We start from the raw sequence: 26,905 nt of genomic DNA, 5'->3' as shown, positions 1-26,905 counted from the left end.
GAGACAACACAATGAATAGATATCCCTGTCCATCTAGAGGGAGAGAGAGAGCGAGAAAGGGAGTGAGAAAGAGATAGATACTCGCTCGACGTCTGTTTGTTTTAATTAAAATTGCCAGGCCATGGCATGGTCCTGAAAATTGTTGTTGTTGTCATTTTCGCATTTTATGCTTTTTTAGTAAATAATTTATAATCAATTTTCAAATAAATTACAAACAAAAGTACTTAGCCTAAGCCCAGCCGCATACAGTGGGGCAAAGTCAACCAAAAGTCTATCAATAAAATAAATAAATAAATAAATTATAATTTCCAAATGAATAAGCAACTAATAACAATTCTTCTGTTCATCAAATAAATCACAATTTATTAATCAATGCATAAATAAAATTTCAACGTCATTTCTTAAGCTTTTCAAATTTATTTTGACTTTCATGATTTAATTTTCATTTCATTTGGTTTCATTCCACACTCAGAGTATCGCAATGGTTGACTGCATCTCGGGCATAAGGGTTTACTGTGCTCCGGCTTCTGGCCACAATGTGGCTGACGAAATAGTGCATGGCTCGGATAATAATGCTATAATTGTGTAAGCTATTTAGGCGTGATAGGCATACACAAACCCACACACACAAACACTTACACAAACACACACAATTGCAGAAGCTCAATTATATGTATGCTGTCCAAAAACTAATAAAAAAAAACAACACGTTAATATGCTGCACTTTGGTATGATCGACTGTGTGCTACCCTGTGCTAAGTATTAAAAAAGATATAGAAAGTATAAACGCTCAATTAAACGCCAAACTTTTCACGGAAAGTCAAACTTTAGCTGTTTTCTGTTGGGCATAAAATTTAAAGTTTTGATGCAATGTTAAATTAAGTATACAAAAGCAGCAAAGTAAATATTAATGCAAAATAAAAAAAAAATGTAATAAAAATCAAATATACGTTAACCTAAAAGCAAAATAACAATAGCATTTTCTGTCTAGAATAAGACGTTCAGTTCTACTGCAAAATAAAATTACGTAAGCAGCAAAAGAAATATTAATGTTCAATAAAACTATATAATAAAAATCAAGTATACGCTAACATTAAAATAAAATTATAATTGCTTGCAATAATAACAAAAAAATTACCGTTTTCTGTCTAGAATAAAGTGTTCAGCTCCAGTGCAAAATAATATTACGTATACGTAAGCAGATAGATAAACAAATGCATGCGGTAATAATACTAAAATCGAGTAATATAAAAAATATAACAATAATGATAAAAATATGTAATAATAACTTTTACGTCTAGAATAAATTGTTCAAATCTGGTACATGGTGAAATTAAGTATACGTCAGCAGCAAAAAATAAATAACGAGTAGTATAAATATATCGACAACAACACTAATGCTTATAAAATTAATTCTCAATTAGTAATATATAAAAATCAATTAAGATTGCTAATAACTAAAAGAACTATAAAGTTAACAAACCAATTGACTTTAATTTGGTATTAAAGCTGCGTTTAGTACACCCGTCTTAAACCATCAATGAGTATAAGAGCAGAAAGCATCGTGAACATGGCGTTAACAGTTAAAAGTGCAAATGAGTTGGTGTGTGTGTATGTGTGTGTATGTGTGGTTTTAAAGAGAGAGTGTGACTGTGACATGTGGTTGGCTTCGATATTGGTTTGCCATGTCTGCGGTATTGGACGGTCAGTTGCAACTAAACTGTGCGCCACACGCTTCAACACAAATAAAGCCAGAAAAGCTTCGTGGCGCTGCGTTTATTTACGCAGCACTCAGGTGGATTGAAAGCAGCACGACGTCCGCATGTGGCATGCCACATGCTAAAGGCAGGCAGGCAGGCATCAGTGAGGCACGGTAAACTTAAAACTCAAGTGTCAAATTGCTACAAACTTAAGCCAGCAAAAAGTTTTCGCAACAGCGGCGCAGCTACTCTTCAATATTAACTCTTACTTAAAAATGTACACAATTCGCGTGGTTGCCAATTAAGCTAAAGTGTGGTGCTTAGCGCTCAAGCTTGAAGCTCGCTCCTAGCCCCACACAGCATGCACACAAACTTCAAAAACTGTAGCTAGATAGATAAACAGTTAGCCAAGTTAGCAGCCTCCCTCCCCTCTACTCCCCTCCCCAACCCTTTCCTCCCTCAGTCGCACTCGCAACCCGTTGCTGAAACACAGGCGCAAATATTGATTGTCTAACAAAAAACTTTTATGCACGGAATGGAAAAAATCCGCCTACAGCTGAAATCAACCACCTCCACCTCCCCCTCCGCATCCGCCGCTGCCTACTCCCCCTGGTAGCTGCCCCGTAAGCCCAATCGCAACCCCAAGCTAAAGCCACTGATGGTGCAGCCAGCTAGCACAACGTTGAGTCAATTTTCACTCAAGTCAACGTTAGTTAAAAAGTTAGCAAAGCAAAACGTAAAAAAAAAACACAAGCAAAAACAAAAAAAAAATTGCAGCACACAGAGGTGGAAGGGGGAGGAGGTGGAAAAAAATAAAAAGCAAAGCGAAACGTAAATTTTTATAGCTGCTCGGCTGCTAGAGTGCAAAAAGGTTTCGAGTGCAAAATAAAGTTACTTTGGCAATGCGATGCATCAAACCGCAAAACAAGATAATTTCAACGGTAAATAAATCACAGCTGGCAGCGGCAAGATGGCTACCAAGAGAGCGAAAGAGAGAGAGAGAGAGGGGGAGAGAGTAGCGCACTTGTTCAACTCGTTCACTTCACTCCAGTTCAGTTCAGTTGCAGTTTGCAGTTTCAGTTTGCGCAACTCCCAAAAGTAGGCAACGAATTTTGCACCTCGCAAACGTAACTGAAGCCAAAGTGGCATTAACACCTCGTGCGCGCATTGTAAAAGGCTTATTAGACTCACACACACACTTACACACACAGAGTGAGAGGAAGAGAATGTATTGCATTTGCATTGTTGCCAAAAGGCCTGGCCTGGCCTGGCATTGGATTGAGTTGCATTTGCGCTGACTGCTTTTACCGTATCTGAACGTCAAGGGATTAAAGTAACAGCAATTGCAACAATTTACACGAACTGCATTGTGTCGGTTGCTGTATTAATTTGTCATGAGACTGGGCACAGAAAAACATGCAGACTTATAAACACAAAGTAAGCACAAAGCTAGACTTATCTGAGGGGCGCAAAAAGAAAACCTTAGGTAGGTAAAGTAACTTCTTAATGAAAAGGCTTAGCAGTGCTAATAAAAACATGTCACAAATTGCATTTCTGATGCAGTTGCCAAACTGCTTGAGGGTTATAAATAAACTGGTGTCAACTCAGACAAATAGCAAACTGGAGCAGCAGCAGCTGAAGCTTAAGCTAAAGCCAAACTTTAAGTAGGTAGCACCTTAAGTCGCTGCAGCTGCTGCGAATTCTCGTTATATTCGTCTATATTCCTCTTGGTTGCTCTATAAGTATATTGCAATCGCCGCCCCCTCCCTTTCGTCCCATCCTCATGTCGCACTCCCCAATTGGCCATTCTTATTGGATGTGAACAAAAAGCGAGTAAAAACTTTTCCATTATTTTTATCTGCTTCACATTTTCAAGTAGCAAAAACTTTGATGTTGTATGGCAAAAAAAAAAAACCAAAAAACAAAAAAGCCAGCAAAAATTAAGTAACAATTTTTGCATGCCAAGCAAAAGTTGATTTTCATATAGAGACAAGCAGAGTAGTAAGCGGACCCTTCCCCCCTCCCACTCCTACTTCCCTCCCTCACTGTAATCGTTATTGTTGTGCTGCTGCAACCCCTCACCCTCACCCTCCCCCCATTCTTGTATCTTTGGCATTTTATTTAGTTTGTTATTTGTTCATACTTAAGTGTGTCGGCTGCATTGGTTTTATTGGTAAACTTGTCGCCTGTCGTCTTCCAATCGAAGCTAGTCAGCGAATGCCCAGGACAATACTCCTACACACATGCACACACACACACACACACACACACAGAGACTGAAACAATGCCACGCCCACTGTCAGTAGTTCCCAGAGCTAACGAAAGTAAGTTGTTGAGCAGATTAGGTTTTTGTAGCGTTCGTCTGCCATTGTCTTTAAGTCTTTTGTTCTCCTCGATGTTGTTGTTCGTGTTCTTGTTGTTGTCCTTTATGGGGCTGCCCAAGGTCCCCAGTGACCCTGTAAACTTCAAATTGCCACAGCTGACAGAAAGACAGCGAGAGAACTGTTACACAGTCTTCGCCACATGGTCAGGTGCGAGAGGTGGGCGATGGGGGGGGGGGGGGGGGGGGAACGAAGGGCAACAACTGCTAACTGCGAACATTGCCTTTGTCACTGCAAAACAACAAAATTAACTTGTTGTTGACGATACTTGTATTCGATATTCTTTTCTGTATTTGCTTCTTTCTGTCTTTTTGCTGTTACTCAATGTAATCTGCCTGCGGCAAGGCAGCAAATAAATTTTACATTTGCTATGCGAATTTTTGGCAAATTCTCAAGTGGCTTTAGCTTTAGCTTTAGCTTCAGATATAGTTTTGGCTTTGGCATTGGATCGAGCGACATCTTCAGCAGCTAGAAACAATTAAGTGTGCAGGCAAATGAATCGATTTGAATATCAAGAAAGCCAACGAAATGTTTTCTTCAATTTAAGTTAATTAAAAGTATAAATGTACATAAATCTAAGAGCGATGGTAACAAACTTTGTTTTTTTTTTTCCTTAAATCTCATCGTTTTGAGACCAATTAAAAAATTATAAATGGAAATTATATAATAAAATGAAAAATGTGTTTTTTTCTGATTTTCTCTACAATTGACATGAAGTCAACATATTCAACATTTAATCTTTGAAATCTAGATACTAACGAAAACTTTCTGCTCAAAATAAATATGAGTAATTCTCTAGCTAAAATGACGTGTGCATTCTTATTAAAAATGAAATGAACATACATATACAAAAACATTTTTTTATTTTGAGTAAAGTTAGATCTTATATCTCTTGATTGGCACTTTAATTAAAGCTAAGAATAGTTTTGCAATTATTTTTCTGTTTTAATGACAATTGCAAAAATAAACGAATTCGTATTCAAGCTAAAAAAGAATGAAAAACAGAAAAATTGTCTAACATCAATCTTAGCTCTAAATATAGTGCTTATTTTTTATTACTTTTCAGCTTATGTTTTTATCACAGTAAACATAATTTTTATGTTAAACTTAATTTTCAATAAAGATGGTTAGCTTTCCAGCTCATTAACATATACAAATTGCACCCTAAGCCCAAACTCAGTTTCATTATCTGCTTTACTATTAATGAATTACAATTGAAAAACTAAAAAAATTTGTATATGTTTTTATTCTAAATTTAATATTAATGTCATTAGATTTTCCTTTAAAGTCTTGTCAATAAATTCACTATATAAATTTAGTGTTTAACCTCGCTTCCATAAAATAAATATGTGACTAAACATAATCTTTATGTTAAATTAAATGCATGAATATATTGCAAAGCTGCGTAGTCATTAGCGTGCAAAATATGCAACCTAAAGCCGAAAGCAGACTGCATACAAAATATTATGATAACCCATATCCCACTTAACTGTAAACCTGCGATATTTCAACACTTTTCCATTTGTTTAGCCCCCGGCTAGAAATATATTTATTTGCAAGTAGGTTTCATGGTCTGTTGCACCTTCAAAGAGTTCGTCATGAGGCCCCAAAAAACATATTCCTTGGTTGCAATTTAATGCGAGCAAAAGTGCGAGAACATGGCATATATATATGTTATGTATATATATATTCGCATATTCGTATAATATTGCGTTTATATGTGGGATATACGTATCGTTAGGCGGTTGCATCACTTTTCTCCGTTGGCCATTGAAAGCGTAGTATTTTGTTGGCGATGGCCCACAAACACACTCAGGTAAGTAATTCAAACAAAATGTTAATTTAATTAAAATATGAATACGAAATTTTCGATGGTTGCTGCTGCTGCTGATGTTGCTGCTGTTGCTGCTGACTGAATATGAGGCCATTCTAAATGGGGAGAAGTTGGAGGCGGCTCGAACCCGACGCGAGTCGACTAAACAAATTCATTTATCGTGCACAGAGAGCAAACTCAACACACACACACACACTCACACAGATACACACATGTGCAAGCAGGCTTTTGGGAATACAACTCAATAATAGTCCTCCCGTGGCATTAGAGTGAATTTTTGGAGGTGGGGGACGTTGGTCTGTGCCACATGTTGATTTAACGAACGGAAATTACGAGTACGAGTGAACGAGAGTATATAGTTAATGCAATGCATGGTCAACAAACACACACACACACACACGACGGCGATGGCAGCATAAATAAAACCATCCAAAATGTGAATGTGAAGAAAACAAGATCATAAAATACTAACTCTCTCTCTCACTCTCTCTGACGACTCTTGGACAAACAAGCCATATACTCAATGTGTGTGTGTCGCGTTGCATTTGAGGGGGGGGGGGGGGGGGGGGGGGAAACCCAAAACAATTTTCCAGCTTGCAGTCTACTCGCATCTCTCTCATGTGGGAACTGGCTGATAGCAAAATCTAAAATTATTAAAAACCAAAATGTGCAGCCGCTTGCTCTATGTGCGGCAACAGTCGCTGCAAAAAGTAATGAACCCACACTGCACTGGCAATGTGGTCAACCGAATGGCGTTTCAGCAGCTCAAAAAAGAGCTTTAGAGGACGGATGCACGTGCACATGAAGCAATTTTACAAATAGCTTTGCGAAATTAATGAAATTATACATTTAAGATACAAGTTCGAGTTCGAGTTGGAGTTCGAGCTGATGGCCATTACAAAATCACTAGAAATTCAAAAATAATAAAAATTGAAATAATAAAGAAAGACATAACGAAATTCAACAAAGAAATCTGCGTGGTTGGCACTAAAATGCAGTTGGCTTGAAACTAGAATGAAATGAAATGAAATGAAATGCAATGAAATGATAGCTGTGTGCAACTTCATCATAAATTGAATTTTTTTATGTGGCATCTAAGACGAAATGCCAAGAGTTGGCATTAAGCAGCAACTAGACGGGCAAAAGCGAAGAACAACGACAACGACAACGACGACGACGACAGGCAGCGACAGAGCTTGGAGAATGGAAATGACAACGCCAACATCATGGACATGAACATCAAGTGAAATGCAACTGAGAAGCGAGGGCTTCGGATTCAATGCACGTGACACCGATGACAGCGCGAGACCACAGAGCACTGTCAGCAGGCGCTCCAGCTACTGATGCTGATGCTGATGCTGATTCTGATTCCATGTCTCCTTAGTGGCAGTGGAGAGTGTGGTCATTACAATGCACTGCAGCACAGTCGTTGATGGTCGAGAGTGACTACTTGGACGAAGTTGGAGGAGAAGGAAGAACTGCGTCTGCAACTGTAGTCGTAATGGTATATTGCATTCCCGGCTGCCTTTTGCTGCGCGCATTTGTAACAGAGCTTTTGGTAAATTGATCCAATTTATGCTTATTTTATGGCAAATTACGAATGAATAACGAAGTCCGACTGCCACTGTCACTGGGAATACTGTGAGTACAGCGAATACAGAGAAGACAGAGAAGACAGCTTCAGCGACCAAAACTAACCGCGTACCCAGCCCAATTAAAGTGGCACAACTCAAATGCTCACTTAATGCGCCATAAGCAATCAGCTTCAGCTTCGGCTTCGGCTATAAGCAAATATTCAGTGCTTAACAATTTAATGGCCACAAAGCTGATTCATTAAACGCCATTTCAATCGCACTCTGACTGACCAAATTAAGTCATTTTAAATATTTATGCTTGTTGCAATAAAGAAGAGAAGAAGGCAAATTAATCTGCTCAGTTGGTAGCAAGTATTTCTGCTGGATACCTATAAATTATTATAGATTTTTAATGGTTATTTTTAGCTGATTGGCAATCATTTATTTCACTGTTCACGGTTCAAGGCTTCAATACTATAATAAATAATTATTTCTTCTTTATGTTTACTCTAAAAAAAATAAATAAATATTTTATTGCTGAAACTTCATTCCGAATCGTTTTTGTCAAGAAATTATAAAAACAAACTGTTCAGTCAATCAACACTTTAGAAATTTAAATAGTTACCTTATTTAAGAATTCACTATAAATTAAATAAATACATATTTTATTCAGTTTATGTAATTTGATTTTTTATGTTCTGAACTATTTTTGTCGACAAATGTATAAAAACCATCTTAACAATCTCCGGAGTTCAAAGATGAAGTCAGTCTGCACATAAGTTAAATAAATAGTAAACTCTTTTAGAAGTTTATTGGAAATAAATAAATAAATATTTTACCGTTCAAGATTTTTGTTTTACATGTTCACATATTCAATTTATGCAATTTAATTTTCTTTAATTTAATTTTCTCAAAGCTGTAGCCAGTCAGCACTCTAGTAAAATCAATTGAAACATATTTTTCTCAAGTTCACTGTAAATAAATAAACAACTATTTGACTGTTTAAACTTATTATTTTGCAAATTCGAATATTAAATTACTTTAAACATTTATGTAAAATAGTTTAAGGTTGCTGTTCTAAATCATTTTTGTGCAGAAATGTATAACAACAATCTCAACATAAATCTCGAATTAAAAGCATTTCCTATTTGTTTACATTTTATTTTGAGTTTTGAAAATATACACAAATATTTTACTCGCTTCCAAAAGCTAGTTTACTTGCATTTAGTGTCGACCAAACATAAATCTGTTGAAAACATTTTGGGCAAAGTTTTCATGGTGTACAATTAAATAAAATTTATTTTGTTTAGCTTACATTTACATACCAAATATATTTTTGTACATTTAATATTAATAACACAAATCTGTTTAAATGCAGTTTATCAACTTGAATTTAAATATTTAAAAAGAAGGAAAATATTTACTTGCTTTTAATTTATACGCTGCAATTTTAAAGCAGTTTGAAATTCTCAGCATTTATTTGAAGATTTATATCCCAGCAGATGGCTGTCCATTCACTTTTTAGCATTGAATGCGAGTGCCGAGAGTGCAAGGACAAGCACACACACACACACGCACACACACACATATGAGGGAGAGACACACACGTGATGTTGTTGCAGCTAACTTTCCTTTATTGGCTTCTAAATGCACAGCTAAATCCGTTTTACAAATTGCCATATTGTTGTACTGCCATTGTTATTCCTCTTACAGCAGTTGGCATATACTTATATGATATGTTAGAGTGTGTGTATATGTATGTGTGTGCTTGTGTTTGTGTTAGTTGACTGCAACAATTGTTGCATTGTTTTCGTATAATAAAATTAAACTTATGCACACTCCTTGCAATGCTATTTTCCCCCTTGGGTAAAAATGGGTGTGCATTTGTTAAGTGGCAAAAGATTGAAATGAAACCAAACACACTCACACACACACAAACACACACATAGAGTTACACTCGCACACAAAGAGAAAAGGACGAAATGACGTGAAGCTTATTGGTTGCCTGTGTGTAAGTGAAATGGAATGGAATGAATCGTTTCGTCCTTCGAATTTCTTCTGTTTGTTGGGGTGTTTGCTATGTATGTGTGTGTGTGTTTGTGTGTGTAAGTGAGGTTTACCATACACAGAAGATAAGGGAAGGAAGGAGGGAGGGAGAAGGGAGCGACAGAGCAATTTGCTCGAGGTCAGTTTTCCTGCAATTTCGTTGATAACTTATGTCATTCAACAAATGAAGTTGACATGCGCCCTCGACGCATTTTCCATTTCCACAACCATTTCCACTTCCTTTCCCCGCCCCCTTGCCTCGTTGACCCTTTACTACTGCTGTTGATCTGCACTTTGGCATGCATTTAATTTTGGGGAAATAACTTTGGAGCATATTAAATGGCCCACTTACATATGACACGGAATGTAGTTTACATTTAAACCACGTTCCATTCTCATAGTCATTGCTGCTGCCTTTTGTCGTCGTCGTCGTCGTCGTGGTTGTCGTTTTGGTTGGCTTAAAACTTGCCCCCAAACACTTGGCTGTCAATTACCTAATTGAAAATCAAGACCCCTTCCAAAACTAAGGCTCTCTCTCTGTCTCTTTCTCTATGGCACTGCATACGATTATTAGTTTCAATTTGAAGTCATGCAAGCAAAGGCTGACGCTGAAGCTGAAGCTGAGGCTGAGCAGCAGCCTTTGCCTTTTCAATTTAGTGTTTGACATTTTCCCTGTGTGTCAGATGCAAATTGAAAAATCATTGAACGGCTGCATCGGCATTGGTCTCGGCCTCAGCATCGGCATCAGCATCAACATTTGGGAGGCAGCAAACGAAATCAACAACAGGCAACGTTGCCATTTGGCTGCCGGAAGCGTTTTGCTGCCGTCCAAACTAATATTGAGACAGCGCGCAGCAAACTGTTTCCGGCAGGCATCAGCATCCGAGAGATGAAGGAGTCAGCTCTGTGTATGTGTCTGCCTGGAATCCCTCGCATCCCTGAGCAGCAGCAGCAGCCTTTCGAATGGTGCCTTAAGCGCGGGGCGCATCAAGCGCCGCATTTTTTGGCACGCAAAAGCCGAACAAGTTTTTGGCAGCGGCTGCTATTTGCCGCCAAACAACTGTTGTTGTTATTGCTCTTGATGCCAAAAGTTGCTTGTTAAACAGCGGAAACGGAAATGCCAACAGTCGCACAAAGGGACAAAGCGTGCAGCAGACAGACGAGAAGAGTGAGAGAGAGAAAGAGAGCGGGAACAGAGCTTCAGATGTGTAAATCAAACTAATTGAATGTTTTTGCCCAAGCAACACAGCCGCTGGCAGAGCACATGGCCACGTTGCCATGTTGCACACGCGACACACACTGCGCGGAAAACAAAGCGGAATCGACAGCGCAAAAAACGAAGGAGGTGGAGACAACAGAAGAGAGAAGCAGCAGCGGGAGAGCAAGAGAGAGAGAGAGAGAGCGAGCGAGGGACGCATAGTGAAAACAAACGAATTGCGCCCACTGATAAGAAATTCAATTCCATTTGTGGATACGGATTGAAGCATTTCTCACTTGGTGCGCGACGCTTTGATGTTGCATTTCCGCTACACTTGCTGCCACTTTCTCGCCCTCTCCCTCTCTCTCACTCGCTCGCCTTGCTGCTTGCGCATAGCTAATTTCATTTGACAAATGTTGCGCATACGCCATGGCAGCCGCACATATATTGAGTGTATTATGCGTTGGCGACACCTGTTCTCCCCACCCCCAACATAAAAACAAACCATCAAATAAGTTGCACTTAAATGAACGTTTTTTGGCATATGGCATCGCTTGCAGCAGATACTTGCAACATGCAACATGGCTGCCTGCATTTCACTAATTAAGTTGCCTTTGCTTTTGTCTTTGACCCGCAACAAGCTGTTGCCGGCAGCCAACAAAGCAGCTGATTTTGTTGCGCGGACAACGAAATATATTAGCTATAGTTAGCACCAAAAATACCAGTTAACAGTTCTATATTTAGTATTTAATATTATTATTAAGTATAAAAGCTGCAGTGAAATGTGCTCGACTTTGAAATACCCGCAAACCACTTTAAATAAAAGTAAATGCGGCAATTTTCTTAAAATATGCCAAAAAAATATGTAAAGAAGAATACTAAGGTAAATATACTGAAGTCAATATTTGCTATATCGACAAATTACTACATTTAAGATATACCATATAGCACCAAATATACCAGATTGTCAACCAAAACCACGATAATGCGACTGCAGTCGCCGTTTTTTTCCATATCAAATTTTTTCTTTAATGAATATGGTTTGGATCAGATAAGAAGTTATATAAGAAAATATTTTGTCTTGGCAAAAAGCCTTCTTACGGGTCTTAGTTGCTTTGGCTGAGAATCTGGTATATTTTGCACTCTATTTGGTATGTTGATATAGTATTACATTTTAAATATACCATATTTTTTAAATATACCATATTTTAAATGTAATACTATATCAACATACCAAATATAACCCTTGGTATATTTTAGTATTTTTGTGGGTTATTAATTTTGTATATTTTTAATATTTTAAATATACCATATTTTAAATGTAATACTATATATATACTAAATATAACCCTTCGTATATTTTAGTATTTTTGTGGCATATTAATTTGGTATACTTTAAATATTTTGTGGTAAAATAATTTGATATAAAATTAATACCGCACTGTATTGATTTTATTCACAATGGGTAGCTGGTCTCTCACACTCGATTACAGCTTTCTTACTTGTTTTGATTTGCGAAGGCGGAAATGGGGTTCGAATAATTTGGGCTCTCTCTTTTATAAACTCGGAGATCTAGGCATTCATACAGATAGATTGACATGGCTATATCGTCTCAGATGCTCACCTTGATGAAAAATATATCTAAATAATTTATCGAAGCGGAAAAGATGTGATTCTGCCTTCTTACCTAAATTTCTTGCTAGCACATAGTCATCATCATCATCATACCCCTTTACCTTATGGATAGGTGGTATAGAAATATGCGGTAACATTTTAAGTGCTAAGATTTGTTAATAGTTATGGCCACATAAACGCAACGAATTCGATTGGCTTTTCGCTGCACCTTCGGCGCCGTTCGATTGCATTTGTCTATGGCAGCAAATTGCCGTTAATTTAATGAGCATTTCGGCCATAAAATCTGTTGGCTCAATGGTTTCCTGGCTGGCTGGTTGGCTGGCTCAATTTGCTGCGGTGTCGATGGCGCGACGCTGAAGATGCTGCCTGCCAAGCTGGCACAATTTATTTGACTGTTAATTAGAAATTTAAATTATGCGCTTAGCCTTTGGCCCCTCTTTAAGCAGTAGCAGCAGCAGCAGCAGCCAAGTCCTCAGCCATTCAATTGCGCGCTGCACTAAATTAATTGCAGACGCCCTTCGCTCCTTTCTTTGCTCCTGACCCTTGGCGCATCGTTTGCTCCATTGCAAATTCGAAATAATTTATAATTTGGCACAATTACGCTCAGCCACAGGCTGCGCATGCTACTTGCCTCCAGCAGAAGCATCAATATGGTGGCAAAGAAAGGAGTAAGGAGGGCAAAGGGGCAGGGCAGAGAAGTTGCGCCTGGAGCTTGCTTTATATGGGTCATTTGCCTTGCGATTGCATTTTATTGATTTTCGCCTTGAACGCAATAAACTTTCACTTGTTTTGTCGCCAAATGAGGCAGAGCAGGCGCATAAGGAGCCAGAGCAACGACATTGGCCAGCGGTTGGTGTTTAGTAGCCGATGTGGTATGGTAAACACATTGCTCACACACAAAGACAAATACAGAATGTGGCACGTTGCCCAACAATTTCAGAGGAAGCGTTTTGCAATCGCGACATGCTATTTCAAGTGGATTTCTCTCTTTTGCGATTTTACTTTTTCGTTTTTCGTTTGCGTTGTTTTTTGGTAGCTTAAATCGTCGACTGCTTTTCGAGTGCTGCTTTTTGCAGGTCCATTGTTTGCCTAGAAATTGGGTCGCCCCCTCGCTCCCCCTCCTCTTAACCACCCATTCTCTCTGAGGATGATGAGAATGTTGATGATGAGCGGTTTGCCAGTGCTTGTCAGACTCTTCTGCCATTGTTTCAGCTCCTGTGCATGTAATTTCCTGTGTGTGTTTCATACACAACACCCTCACATGGCTATTGTTGTTGTTCTTGCTGTTGTTGTTGTTGTTGTTGCAGCACTGATTACTGTCGCTTGTTAGTGCGTTTGGCTCTGCGGTTTTTCTACTCCGTTTCCATATACATATGCATGCAGAAGTGTGTGTGTGAGCCTCTCTCTCTCACTCTGTGTGTGTGTGGCCAAGTTGTGGCCTTCCATATCCTGACTCTCCTCTCTCTCTTGGTCCATGTTCCACTCTTTTGCACATTTGCCAAAACACACATTTTTAGCTTAATTTACAACTTGTTAGCTGCCAGCAGAAACAGTTTTCCACAGCAGCAAGAGCAGCAACAACAAAAACAAGGCGCATGTGTAAACAAATCAAACTTGAAACTAAAGTTCTTTCGCTCCTCTGTCTCCTGGTCTGCTTCAAAATTTGCAATAATGAGCAACGCTCGAGGGCCATAAACTGCTAACAAGGGCAACAAGTTGAGATCGAGCCAAAAAAACACAAAAGGGATTCAGCTTTAAGATGCGGTTGCTTCAAAAAGTGTATAAAATATTCGACTATTTGAAAGTATTTGAAGTAAGTCGCGTTAATAAAGTTATTTATTCAACTCCCGCAACGTTTTATGCTCGTTTTCAATTCAATTTTATAGCCAATGGCTGGCAAAACAAAAGCTAAGCGACAACAGCATTTAAAATGCGTAGCCAGAGCCGTTAAATTTATGCAGTCAACTGAATAAAAGGCGTAAAAATGTCGACTTAGGCTACTTTAGCTGCGTTTGTTTTAGTTAAAGCCAAGACAGAGACAGAGGCGAGAGAGAGAGAGAGAAAGAGAGAGAGACACTGGGAGAACAATCTCTTACTCCTTCATTATTTCATGCTTCATTGCATTACGAGATGTGTCACTGCGCGGCAAATCAAACGCAACTAACCACAAGGGAGAATAAGAATGTGACACACAGAGAAAGAGCGAGAAAGAGAGAGAAGAAAGCACTGACTGATAGACAGACAGACGGACAGAAAGTCAGACAGTAATGCTAACCCATATGGCCAGAGAGACAGACTGAGAGCTGCTTGAGCCTTGTTTACTTTGCGCATTGTGCGCTGTTTTTATTCAATTACCAGTTGGCAATGCTGTCACAAGTAGCCAGCCACAAAACTGACTGCGAATATCTCAATGAAATTGCTTCGCCAAGCCGAGCTGAACTGAACTGAAACATAAGCCTCAGACCAAAAAGTTTTGTTTGCTTTTCGTTATTTCAAATTAAATTTTAAATTGTTTGGAAGCAATAAAAAGTTTATCAAGTGTAAGCAAAATCGAGCGTCTTCCACTGACTTTTGGCAGTCAGTGTTAATTGTTTGGGTCAAAGCGAACACAACTAAAGAAAAAAAAAAACAGAGAAAGAAAAAACAACGAATGACCTGCCAGGCTAAATGATGGCCAACAAGGCTCGAGTCGAGGCTAAAACTAATACAAAACAAAGCGCACACAAAATACTATACCCAACCATTACACACACTAACAAACACATATACAGCACACTCATACATCGGCATTCACACAACAAACTTGCACAACACATAAATCAATTGGCTTTGGCTAAAACGTTTGAAATTGATTTCAAGTTCTTTGGGCCATTGTTTTTATATGCAACAAAGGGACAATTTTTTATACCAAACGCAACGACAACAAGGGCATGTATGGCACTTACACACACTCATACACTCACACACACACTCGCACACTCAGACACTCACTCACTCGCATTCAGTTTCACATACATAGGAGAACAAGTGCGTCGGCCCAATACATGTAAATTGGCCGCATTGTTTATGAGCCTCGACTTGGGCCAGCCTCGTATTGCCTTTTGTTTGGTCGAGTCATCGCAGCTCCTCCCCCCACTTCATCCCTCGCAGTCAATCCCTTTGGCAACGTTGGGTTTACTTTTGGCCTTGGCTATTGATTGTCAATTCAGTTTAAGTGCCGCACATAAATCCAACAAATGAGCAAAGGCAGAGCTTTATTTAATGCACTAAAGCGTATCTGAAATTCCCTTCAACTTTGCTTCCACATTAAATTTCACTTTCATTAATTACAGACCCTAAAAACTTGATTCACTTTTAAAGTTTCAGACATAGCTTTAACTTTTTTGCCATATCAGTTTTATTAATTGCACAAAACTTACACAAAAACATTTGTTTACTTTTTAGAAATAACTGAGCTGGAAAATAGCAAAATTCAATCAATATTTAGCTATGCATAAACCATCAAGAATTCTAGAAAATATGTTAAACTTTGACGCGAATTCTTGTTAAATTTGATTGAAAAAGAAACTGAACTGAAATATTCTCATCTCCAGTGGAAACGCATCGATGGCCAGCGAAAGCGCCTCACTTCTACTTCTATTTATTTGCACAGCAACTGTTTGGTCATTAGACATGACACGTTGTCAACATGGCAACGTAGTTGGTAGCTGGACCTGTAGCAGTAGGTGAAGCTGGAAGCAGGACAAACTGTGTTTATGTTTTCAATTTGGCAGGCAAAACATTTTGATTACGCATACGCCATGTGCGCAGTGTACGTTCGTCTGCTTTGACAAGCGGATCACATGAGCATAAACAAAAGTCAGCGCTCGCCTATGCATATATGTACAAGTATGTATGTAGTCCACACTCAATCCGATATTTGATTGTTTAGCTTTGAGCATTCAAACGCCGCATTGAGGCCAGCAGGCCTTAATGCTTGTTGGTCCATCATCAACAGAGCAGAGCTGCGAATCAAAGCCGCGGGCTTTACACTGAATTAAGTGAAGTGGCCGGAAGAGACTCAAAATTCAAAAGAAACAAGCCTGTGACAACTCAAGTGGCAACGAAATACTTGTGAAATTCTCTTAGCAGCTATAATTAACAGCGTGTCGAATAGAAATTGCCTCACTTCATAAACATAATAAATAGATTTAAAAATAGTTGCAGCAAACAGAATGTCGCCAACTGTGAAGTTGTTTGGTCTACTGTTAATACTTCAACTAAGCAATTGCTGTGGCAAAAAGAAAGTGCAAAATAATTTCAAGTTATCTGTCAATTTTCAACCTTATAAAGGCAAGTTACCAGCCAATGGAGTTGTGCGTATTGTTGAGTATATTTTACCAGCTAAACATATCAAAACCAAACACAAACCAACAAAGAAACCAAACACTAAAAAATGCAAAAGAAAGAAGAAGCCTTGTCGTAAGAAGCAAATTCAATTGCGAAGTGTATCGCCGCATCCCACAAATTTTCTAATCAAAGTGCTGCAGAATAAACAGATCATTTGCAGTGGAGCATTGATAACAACAAAGCTTGCGCTGAGCTCTTCAAACTGTTTCTCTAAGAATCCCTCTCCCTCACAATTTCAACTGCAGGACATCAACAAAGAATTACATGCTGTAGATCAAATTGTGCTCAGCTCTTTCTACGATCTAGCCGCCTTGATGTTAACTAACCATATAAAAGACAGCTCAATTCAACCTTTAAAACTTTGCCAGCAAGCAATCGAAGCCAAGCAAAATGTCAGCTTATATATGACTAAAGTGCGATCGAACTTTTTACGTACTCAAATCGTGGAAAATGCAGTGTGTAAACAGAGTTTTATGCAAAACGAATTCGTTTTCATTACGAGCAACATGTTTTGTGCGCAGAATTCGAACGTAGCCGTAGATTGCGAGAAAACTCTTAAAGGAGATCCCCTGTTGCTCAATGGGCAGCTGTGTGGCATCAATGTATATGGACCGAGCTGTGTTGACAACGCCCCAAATGGCGATCTCTATGCGAACATTTTTAAGGCACGCGACTTTATCGAAGACGTCAAACGAAGTGTAGCTGAAACTTAAGTGGATGCAATCAATCAGCCGGCATCAAAACTAATATTGTAATAATAGTAAATTTATTCCGAGAGGATGAAGCAATCAACCCCTGAAAATAAAGGAAGCAAGGACAGCAAAAAGGTGTTACCCTTGGCTTCCAAATCTATCTACCACCAACAGCAATAGCGTCATCAACATCAACAGCAGCAGGAGAAGAGCCGCCGGGCCGCATTTGCCGTTGGTGTTGGCTTTGCGCTAAAATATACAGTTTTGTCATGAAATATGCACATGTCCTTGCAACTAGGACGAACCGCCAACGAGCAGCCAACAGCCAACAGCCAGCAACAAGCAACATGCAACATGCAACAAAAACAATATACATATGTATATGTTCAACATAAATAAATTAAAATTTGCAAAAAGCAACAACAACAACACACAAAAAAATGAAAAGAAAATAAATAAATAACAGTAAAATGTTGTGAACAGTTAGTGAATGAAAAATTTGTAAAACATTTGTCGAATCGCTCAACGAATATTTAAATACGCTGCAAACACACAATAAAAAAAAACATTTCAGAATTTATCACTTTTTTAGAACATAATTTAATTGAATTGAATTAAAATAAATTAATAATGCAATAGTACCGGAAATATTTTTTAATCAACTGATTTTTTTTTAATTGTGGTTTATCTATTTTTTAAAATACTTAATTTATGATTTATGATGATATATTCGCTTTTTTTTTGCAGCGTATTTGCTTGCAACATGAACTCTGTGTCTGCCACAGTTGCAGCATTAAAATGCAGCGAAGCCTGTCGAAAATTCTTGTTGCTGTTTGTGTTAGGCTGGGCAAAACGGCGGCGACAACAAAATTTATGTACATAGAAATTAATATTATAAAAAAAAAAGAAGGAGAGAACATTTCACGTTGATTGCCCGACTGACACTAAGCCCGGCCCCAAAGCAACTAACCCGACAATAAGCATTCAATAGACACATGGAGTTGTTCCCGATTGTCACATTAAAATAAATACAAGTGCTATATGTCAGAAATGATCAACTTGGATTTCAGTCGCAGCAACAAAGGCCAAAACAATTGATTCCCCAACGCAATAATTGCAGGGCTCTACAGACAGTCAACGTTCGCTAAATCGGCTTTAAAGCAATCAAAATTTTCAATTTCAATAATTATGCTATTCAATTTGAAATCAACAGTTTAGTCAGCTATGAATTTTGTGCTATCGCTGAGCAAGTTTTGGGCACGCTTTAGCGATTCATCACTGTACTACAAATATTTATTTGTTTGACAATTTTTATTGCCTACTTTCAGGCTCTTGTTGACGCGAGCTCGCTCAACAAAGTTTGAACAAAAAATTCAAAAGGCGTTAAAATCATTTAGAAAAACTTTTGCTTTACGTGACTTTGACTTGGCCAAGGGACGCTCACTCGCTCGCTCTCTCGCTCGGTCACTTGTTCGGCCTACATATTTTTAAATTTGTTGTTGCTGTTGTGTCGAACAGCCATGGGAAAAATGGTGGGCAATCGGATAGGTGGCATAAACAATACGAACGAGAATGGGAGTGGGAATGGGAATGCGGGAGCGTAGCAACTGCTTTGGGTATAAAATAAAAGTTTTCCACTTAAGGTTTATGAAAAGTTGAAACCGACACGCACGTCGAGGGAGGGAGGAGAAGAGAAGAGAGAAGTGCTTGGCGGCGACAACAGACGCATTCACACCTACTACTATACTACCATAGAAATCGCAACAACACGCGGCCAAATCGGAAATGATGAATGCTGCGCCGCTGTGTGTGTGAGTGTGGAAAATGGCCAACAACCCAGAAAGCAACAATAACAACAACAATACGTTCTTAAGGACAGCTGGCATTGCTATTATAAGCTCGGACTCTGTCAAAGATTTGGCGCAATAAAATGGCAAAATGCGCGGCCAATGCGCAATAACGTTCCCATAACCACTTAAGAATTTCCAAAAAGTTTTTGTGTGCCGAGTTCAATTGGAGTTTTCATTCTACATATATTTTTGTATTTTTGGGAATTCCCTTAATGCAAATAATAATGTAATTGCCAGCAATTTTCAAAGAAAAACTTTTTCGGTTTTGTCGCTTATGTCAATTTCATTTGGGATCTTAAAGCATTTACACCTGTCCGGGGCACAATGACTTAGCATCGTGAGGGGACAAAGACAGGTCTAACTCTATCTAACCGCTAATTGCATGCAAATGTCAGTGTACTGCGGCGCGTTAATTGGGCTCAACTCAAGCACAGAGCTTAATTAGCGTCCACAAAGTAAGAGCTTAACGACCAAGGAACAGCGGAAATTACTACTTGACCACCGGTATGTGAGTTCGCCTCTAACTCCGACTCCAACTCCCAACTCACAACTGCTGGGGGACACAACTCAGCTCAGTTCAGCTCAACTCGACTGCCAATGACATGCAATTTGCATGGCTCCATTGCTGCCGCGATGGCAGATACATAAGTCGCTAAAAGGAAATTGCAAAAGGCATGCAAAACCCAATCAAATGACTGGCAGCGTGGCTAAAAGCTACCTCGGAATAATTCGTGGCGAGAAAGTTGTTTAGTGCATTATCCAACTGCATCTATAAAAAGAATGAACTCAACATTGTAAGCATAACAAAGCCTACTTAGACTCTATAAGATAATGGTCACCAAATATGATAAGTTTAGTTTTAAGAGTAACTGAATTATAGTATTTATTGTAAGAGGACAGACGGGGGATCGATTATATAATCTTATTTATATCAACCAAACCACAACAAAAACCATTTCCCTTTCAACTCTTCTTCATTTTATCCCAAATTTAATTAAATCATTCCACTTTTAACTCTCACGGAATGATGAACCACAAAGCGAGAAAGACTTTTAGCGCATTATCCAACTGCTTCCATAAAAAGAATGAAGTCAACATTGTAAACATAGCTGGGTCTGCTTAGATTCTATAAGATTATGGTCACCAAATATGATAAGTCTAGCTTTAAGAGCAGCTCAGTTCTAGTAGTTAATGCAAGCTGACAGACGGGCAGATGGACTACGAAAATTTCGTTATTGATGTTTTACAGCTGCAAGTCTTTCAACTCTTATTTTCGCTATATCCAATTCAACTAAATCATTCCTCTATCAACTCTCACTTTCTCCATCTCCAATTCATCTCTTTTCTTACGCTAATATACCCCACATTGTCTTGCTAATTTTTACAGCGCATACACTGCAAATCGTTTGTCAAGAGATATTTCAAGCGATTTTAATTAGTCAACGATATTTTAAGCTGTCAAGTGGCAGGCAGCGTAGAAAAACTAATTGTCATTAGAACATTATCTGCCGCTACTGCCCCCAGCTCCAAAGTACTCAAAAATATCCTGAAGAGTGCGAGAGCAAAGAGTGTGGCAAAGAGGAGGGAGGGACTGTGGCACACAGTGAGTGAAGCACATGTCGTCTATGTGGCACAACGTACACCCTTTAAGTATGCTCAGAGAAGTCTGGTTGGCACGTGCCACCGCAACGAACCACGTCGCACTTACCGCCCGTTGACTTTTCATAGATTTAGGAGTACATTTTTCTCTCTTGCAGCAACAGCACAGCAAATCGTATCACACACACACACATGCACACACACAAACGTGCCACATGGTGAATGCCAGAGCTGCTCCCGTTGCTATTTAATATGTGCCACAGCGTGGGTCATGGGCATATTTATCTCAGCAGCGCATAATGAGCCTTATTTATATTTAAGCAGCTGCCAACTTAGTAAATTCGCAAAACCCGATTTATATGTATTTAAGAAATCATTACAAATAAATAAATATTAATATTATAGTTTTGTTTTCTCTTTTTGTCGAGTGCCAAGCAATCAATCAAGTGCTTGACAAGCACACAAGCAGCTGGACAGTTGTCGTGCTTTTGGCTTTAGGCCCCAAATCAATTTAATTATCCAATATAATTGAATTATCAACCAATTTGATTATGCATCAAAGTGCGCTGAAGTTCGTTTCACAACATTCTGAAGTTACGCAAAACTCTTGAATTTTAAGTGTTTTATAATTCGAAATTCAATTTTATAAAATTGCATTAATATGAATGAAATAAATAAGTTAAAGTTTGTGCAATTTAAAGTATTTTTTAAATTGAAAATTCATTTTATAAAATTGTATTTAATTGAATGAAATAAATAAGTTTAAGTTGATACAATTTGAAGTGTTTTATAAATAAAAATGATGTGAAACATCTTGAATTTGAAAAGTTGTATAAATTAAAATAAGTTTTACAAAGTTAATTTCAATTAAATGCTTGAATTAAATTGTTCAGCATAAGTTTACTCAACAATATGTTAACACCAAAAAAGAATATTAAATTAGCTATAAACAGAAAAACGTAAAACAAAATATGTTTAATTTTTTTCGCACTTTTTTGATTGCCAATTGCGCAAAGATGTCACACTGCATAAGCCCTAATAATTAAGCATCGATGCATCATTTGCATTGTCCTGGCCAGGATCAAAAGAAAGCAGATTATGATAATTGCAAAATACTGAGTGCTCATTATTGTTGCTAGGAGAGTTGCGCGTTGACAACAGAAACCCGCAGCTAATATCGCAGCTGCATTAATCGAATTATTATTAATGACCAGCGGCGGCAGAAAAAAAGATTGAGGAGCGAAAGGGGGATGAGGGGATGGGGGGCGGAAGCTAAACTTGGCGTAATTGTATACTAATGCAATCAATTAAAGTTAAACTGCGTGGCCCACGTGCCAAAGACGCCTTTGATATTACTAATACGACCCGTTGCTCGATTTCATTACAGCGATGTCTGCGCTTGTTGCAAATCGAATCGCGTTGCATGACACAAGGCGCAACGAGGAAGAGGAGAAGGAGGAGGGGGAGGGGGAGGAGAGTTGGCTGATGAGTTCAATCAAGTTGTAAGCATGATTTCACATTGTATTGGATGCGCCGCAACGTTGTCAGTAATTCAATACACAATCAACAGCATTTTAGACTTCATTTGCAACGGGGAAAGCGAAATAAAAAATACAAAAAAAAAGGGCAAATCAAATCATAAAAAATAATATGCCGCTTAAGGAATGACGGCGCAACAGGATTTCCTTGCCCCATGTGTCTCGACTTGTCTTGTCTTGTCTGTGTGTCAGTTCAACTGCCTTGACTCGACTTGACTTGACTTCGACTTCGACTCGTCTCGGGTCTTGTGAGCAACAGCAAAGAAAAAAAAAAGGCAAAAAAGGAAAATCAACAAGCTCTCTTACCTTTTGCCATGCAAACGAGAATGAGCTGAGCCCTTCCCCCCCCCCCCCCCCCTCTCTCTCTCTCTCTCTTGCTCCTCATCGTCTTCAAATTGATGCAATTTATGAAAACTTTTGTGCGCTCAATTGCGAATACACAAGCACTGTCATTTTTATGCACTTCTTGTGCCAAAACAATTTCTCTATCCAACCAAGATGGGAGGAGAGAAAAAAACTACCCATTGCTGCACACGCCAGATTTCCATCCGAGAATTCGTTCGCTTAGTGTTTTCTTGGGGTTTTTCCTATTTTATTTTTTGTGTTGAGCATTTTGTGCATTGTGCGGCAAATTAAGCGCATTGCTGGTGATTTCATTTGGCCTCATATAGAAAATACTTGAAATTTCATTTACCATTTGGCAATCACTTTAAAGTAACGAATACCGTATAACGTATAACGAATAACGTATAACGTATAACGAATAAACGAAAAATGGAAAATGGAAAATGGAAAATGGAAACGAAAAGTAATTCCATGCCTAATGACTGTCATTTGTATCTGAAAATGAAATGTGCTCCAGACCTGACGGCGTTTATTTATTTTTATGGCACAAAAACTCAAGACACTCGCTCGTGTCTGTAATTACAGTCAAGACAGAGCCAAGAAACGAAACCAAACGAAACCAAACGAAACGAAAAGCATTCACAAGTTGCCAAACATTATGGCATTAAATAAACTTAAGTGCAGTTAAATGCTGAAAGTTTGCACTCGATATTTTTTGAGGTAGTCATGTAGTATAACGAATCCTCCCCACAATTTTAACTTTTTAATGTGACCGCTTTTGAGAGTTATTAAATGCAATACTTAAAATGATTACTAATACCATCGGGACAACAGTTTGTTGGGCTCTTTAAATATATAACTAATATTGCTAAATGATTTCACCCAAAAAAATAATAATTTAATATATGTATTGGTATTATAAGCTTAGTGCTAATATCCATGATAACATTTTGATGTAATCTGATTTTGGTGTCAGTATTTGTTGCTGTTGTAACAATGCATAAATTAATTACCATAAAAGAGATAGTTTGTACAACGAGCTAAGCCTAAAAGTATCTAAACAAAGCGCGTTTAAATTTCAATTTCAATGGAATTGGCTCGAGTGTTGTTATAGTAAATGATATCTCAGTATCTCTGCATTTACAGCGAAAGCTGAATTTTATAAAGGACAATGGATAGCATTGTTAATTCTATTCTTTCTCTGTATCTATATATATCAACGGCATAAAATATTTTTGCTCTAAAGTCAAGCTCAGTTTAGTAAATTTTAATAATTGAATTTATTTAACATATAGTTGTATACTAAGCAATGAGTGAAAATAACATAAATAGTATCTAATAAATTTAACTGCAACAAGCTGCCTATCTACAATACAACGCATCAAAACACATCCCAGCAACTACTTCTAACATACTCAGGCAGTAATAAAACGTAGCTCTAGCAGAACAAACGCAACATATTTTAACATAACCCAGCAGCAACAGTCGCTAGCACAGCAAACATAACATTCGCCAGCTCTGTACGCTAGCTTAACAGAGCTACATCAACAGTTTCTGCTGTTAATGTTAAAGCTAACAGGCCAGTCACCCCTCATTGTCCCTTTTCGAACATTGCCCCGCTTGTGGGAGGGGTAAGCTAACAGCCTGTTATGAACTGGCAAATGCTGTAAAGTACGCTAGCAGACTGCCGTTTTAACAGTTGCTGTTATGAACTACGTCACAGCTCTGTTACGCCATGTAAAGGTAACAGAGCTAGATTGTTAGTTTAACATTTACTGTTGTTGACTGTAGAACTGATTTCTATCCATTTCTATGAAACTTATTTGATATTTCTCATACGAATTCCTTTATTCTGTAGATATAGACGTCCCGCTTTAATGCCGGCTACCATTTGCCACTTGCCGGTTCCTAGTTTGCCAGCAGCAGCCTTGACTGAGGTCTGGCCAAAAGTTTTGTTAACTTTTCATCAAGCTAATAAAGCGTACGTCTTTTCGGTGCCCCAAAAAGTGGTAAGCGAATGGAGCGAGCGACACCAAATCAATGTGCCATTGGTGGCAAATCTTCTATCTATCGAAATGTAGCTGTATGTGTGTGTGTGCGTATTTGTGTGTGTGTATAAATGTTACTTAGTGTTTGACTAATGAATAGAAATGTCGTCCTTCAAAACTTTTTGGCTGTCAAGCCAAGGAGCTGGCTCTCAATTTGTGTCCCTGCGCTGGGTTAATGAAAAGCTGATTTTACTTACATATTTCACACACAAGCAAACACACACACACACACACAGATACATTTGAAGAAGTTTGCATTGAGTTTTGGCTTTTTGGAAATCTTAAGAAGCATGCCAAAAGATTTGCGGCTCACTTAAAATGCAAAACTTTAATGCGTGGCATATGAATCGTTAATTGTATGAACGAGCCCAAAAACTCTCGACAGCCCGACAGTGGTGCGGTGGGTGGTTGGTTAGTGGGTGGTGCCGGGTGAGTGACTGGTTGGGCGTTCTTTGGTGGCACGCTTAGTTATGGTTGCTCTGGCATTCCATGTTTGTGTGCGCTTGGGGATTAGTCTCTTCATGGACTCGTGTTCAACTTACGAATACACACACACACACACACACATACAGAGTTAACCGCCTTCTTTAGATTAGTATTTATTGGCTTTATTTAAGGCTTAAAACAACAACTTTTCTCGCACATATTTTACGTTAATTCATTTGCAGTAGATTGATCGACATAGCGCCTATTTGAATTCTATAAGGTGCGAGTAGTTGGCGTAAGTATGAAGAAATTCAAATATATGTTAGTCACTTTAGTATAGAGCTTAACACAGCTATTCTAAACTCTCTACTTAATTTATTTTCCTACTTTTCTACTCTATTTTCCTCCACATACTTTATTCATTTCCTTATTTAAACCTTCCTTCTGGGGTTTTGTTTCTTCTCTTTACTTTAATCATTAGAGCTATGTTCTGTATTTTCTTTATGTTTATTTTTTGTTTCTTTCTTTAGATTTCTCAAGACTTCTTTATTTTTATTTACTTTGCTCTTTTTACCTTTATTCTTTCTTTATTATTCGCTTTTCCTTTATAGTATATCGAATAACAAAAGTTCTTAGTATTTTTTATTAGTTTTTCTTCAAATACATGTTATAATTTATTTATTTATAATATTTAACATTTAAAATCTACTATTAATTTTATCTATTCCCTCCAGCATTTCAACCAAGATCTTAAACTAAACTCGTTTCCACATTTTTCGGTCGTTTAATTCAGAGCTACTTTAATATTTATGGCAAATGCAACTGGATGGCAAATATTTTTGCTTTCATTCATAAAATTTGACATTAGCATATTGCATTTCCATTGCGTTAATGTGACAAAATGACAAATGAAGTGGCGGGCGCTGAATCGAGGATGAGCAATGCAGGGAGGGGTGGAAGGGGGGAACTTCGGGGCATTCTGAATACCTCCTTGTTGCAAGCGACCATTGCTGAGATGCATTTTATGCGTTTCGCGACAAAATGCATTTGCATTTGCATTCTGCTCCAGTTTGTTGTTGCGGTTGTTGTTATTGCTGTTGGTGTTGCTGTGGCTGCTGTTGTTGACACTGTCGCGGTCGTCGAGGGAGAATAGGAGGAACAGCAAAAAGGCTCCCCTTGGGGATTGGCAGTAGCTGTTAGAGTAAGGGCTGTAGATGTACTATAAAAAAAAATAAAACACTTTGACAAACGTTTACAAACTCACCAAAGCGACAAAAACAACAACATGACGGAGACGGAGACGGAGACGGAAACGGAGACGAAGGCGTCGAAGCAACTTTGAAATTGATAAATTGATTTATGCAAGCAACAAAAAATAGTCAGTTGACTGCGCGAAATATATGCAAAAATCTTTTATACATATCTGCCATGAAAAATGAAAAATGATGCAAGTGTCGCTCAACTACAACAACAACAACAACAAAACTTTGTACATTTTCACTCGAACGCCATAGACTAAAACATTTAACAACCAGCAGGATTTAACCACGAAAAACCACAATGTGAAACAATGTCGCAGTCAATTGCTCGAGTCGATTCACATGTCAATAACCTAATGTCGGGGAGTGTGCCACGAATTTTATATGATAT

The 26,905-nt window shown here is 38.3% G+C and overlaps 1 protein-coding gene across 1 annotated transcript; it reads left to right on the top strand.

Annotated features, from left to right (window-relative positions):
• The first annotated feature begins 16,582 nt into the window (after nt 1–16,582).
• Nucleotides 16,583–18,088, top strand: LOC117574414 (uncharacterized). The gene has a single exon (XM_034258252.2). The coding sequence runs from the start codon at nt 16,583–16,585 to the stop codon at nt 17,468–17,470; it is 888 nt and encodes a 295-aa protein (XP_034114143.1). The 3' UTR covers nt 17,471–18,088.
• Nucleotides 18,089–26,905: the final 8,817 nt, after the last annotated feature.

The sequence above is a fragment of the Drosophila albomicans genome, chromosome 2R (genome assembly GCF_009650485.2).
Source record: "Drosophila albomicans strain 15112-1751.03 chromosome 2R, ASM965048v2, whole genome shotgun sequence".
NCBI classification, from domain to species: Eukaryota; Metazoa; Arthropoda; class Insecta; order Diptera; family Drosophilidae; genus Drosophila; species Drosophila albomicans.
Note: the sequence above shows the minus strand (reverse complement) of the source record. Positions and strands in the feature narration are given on the sequence as shown.

What these genes read in the sequence shown, in the direction of transcription:
- LOC117574414 (XM_034258252.2), top strand. Translation starts at nt 16,583, where the DNA reads ATGTCGCCAACTGTGAAGTTGTTTGGTCTACTGTTAATACTTCAACTA.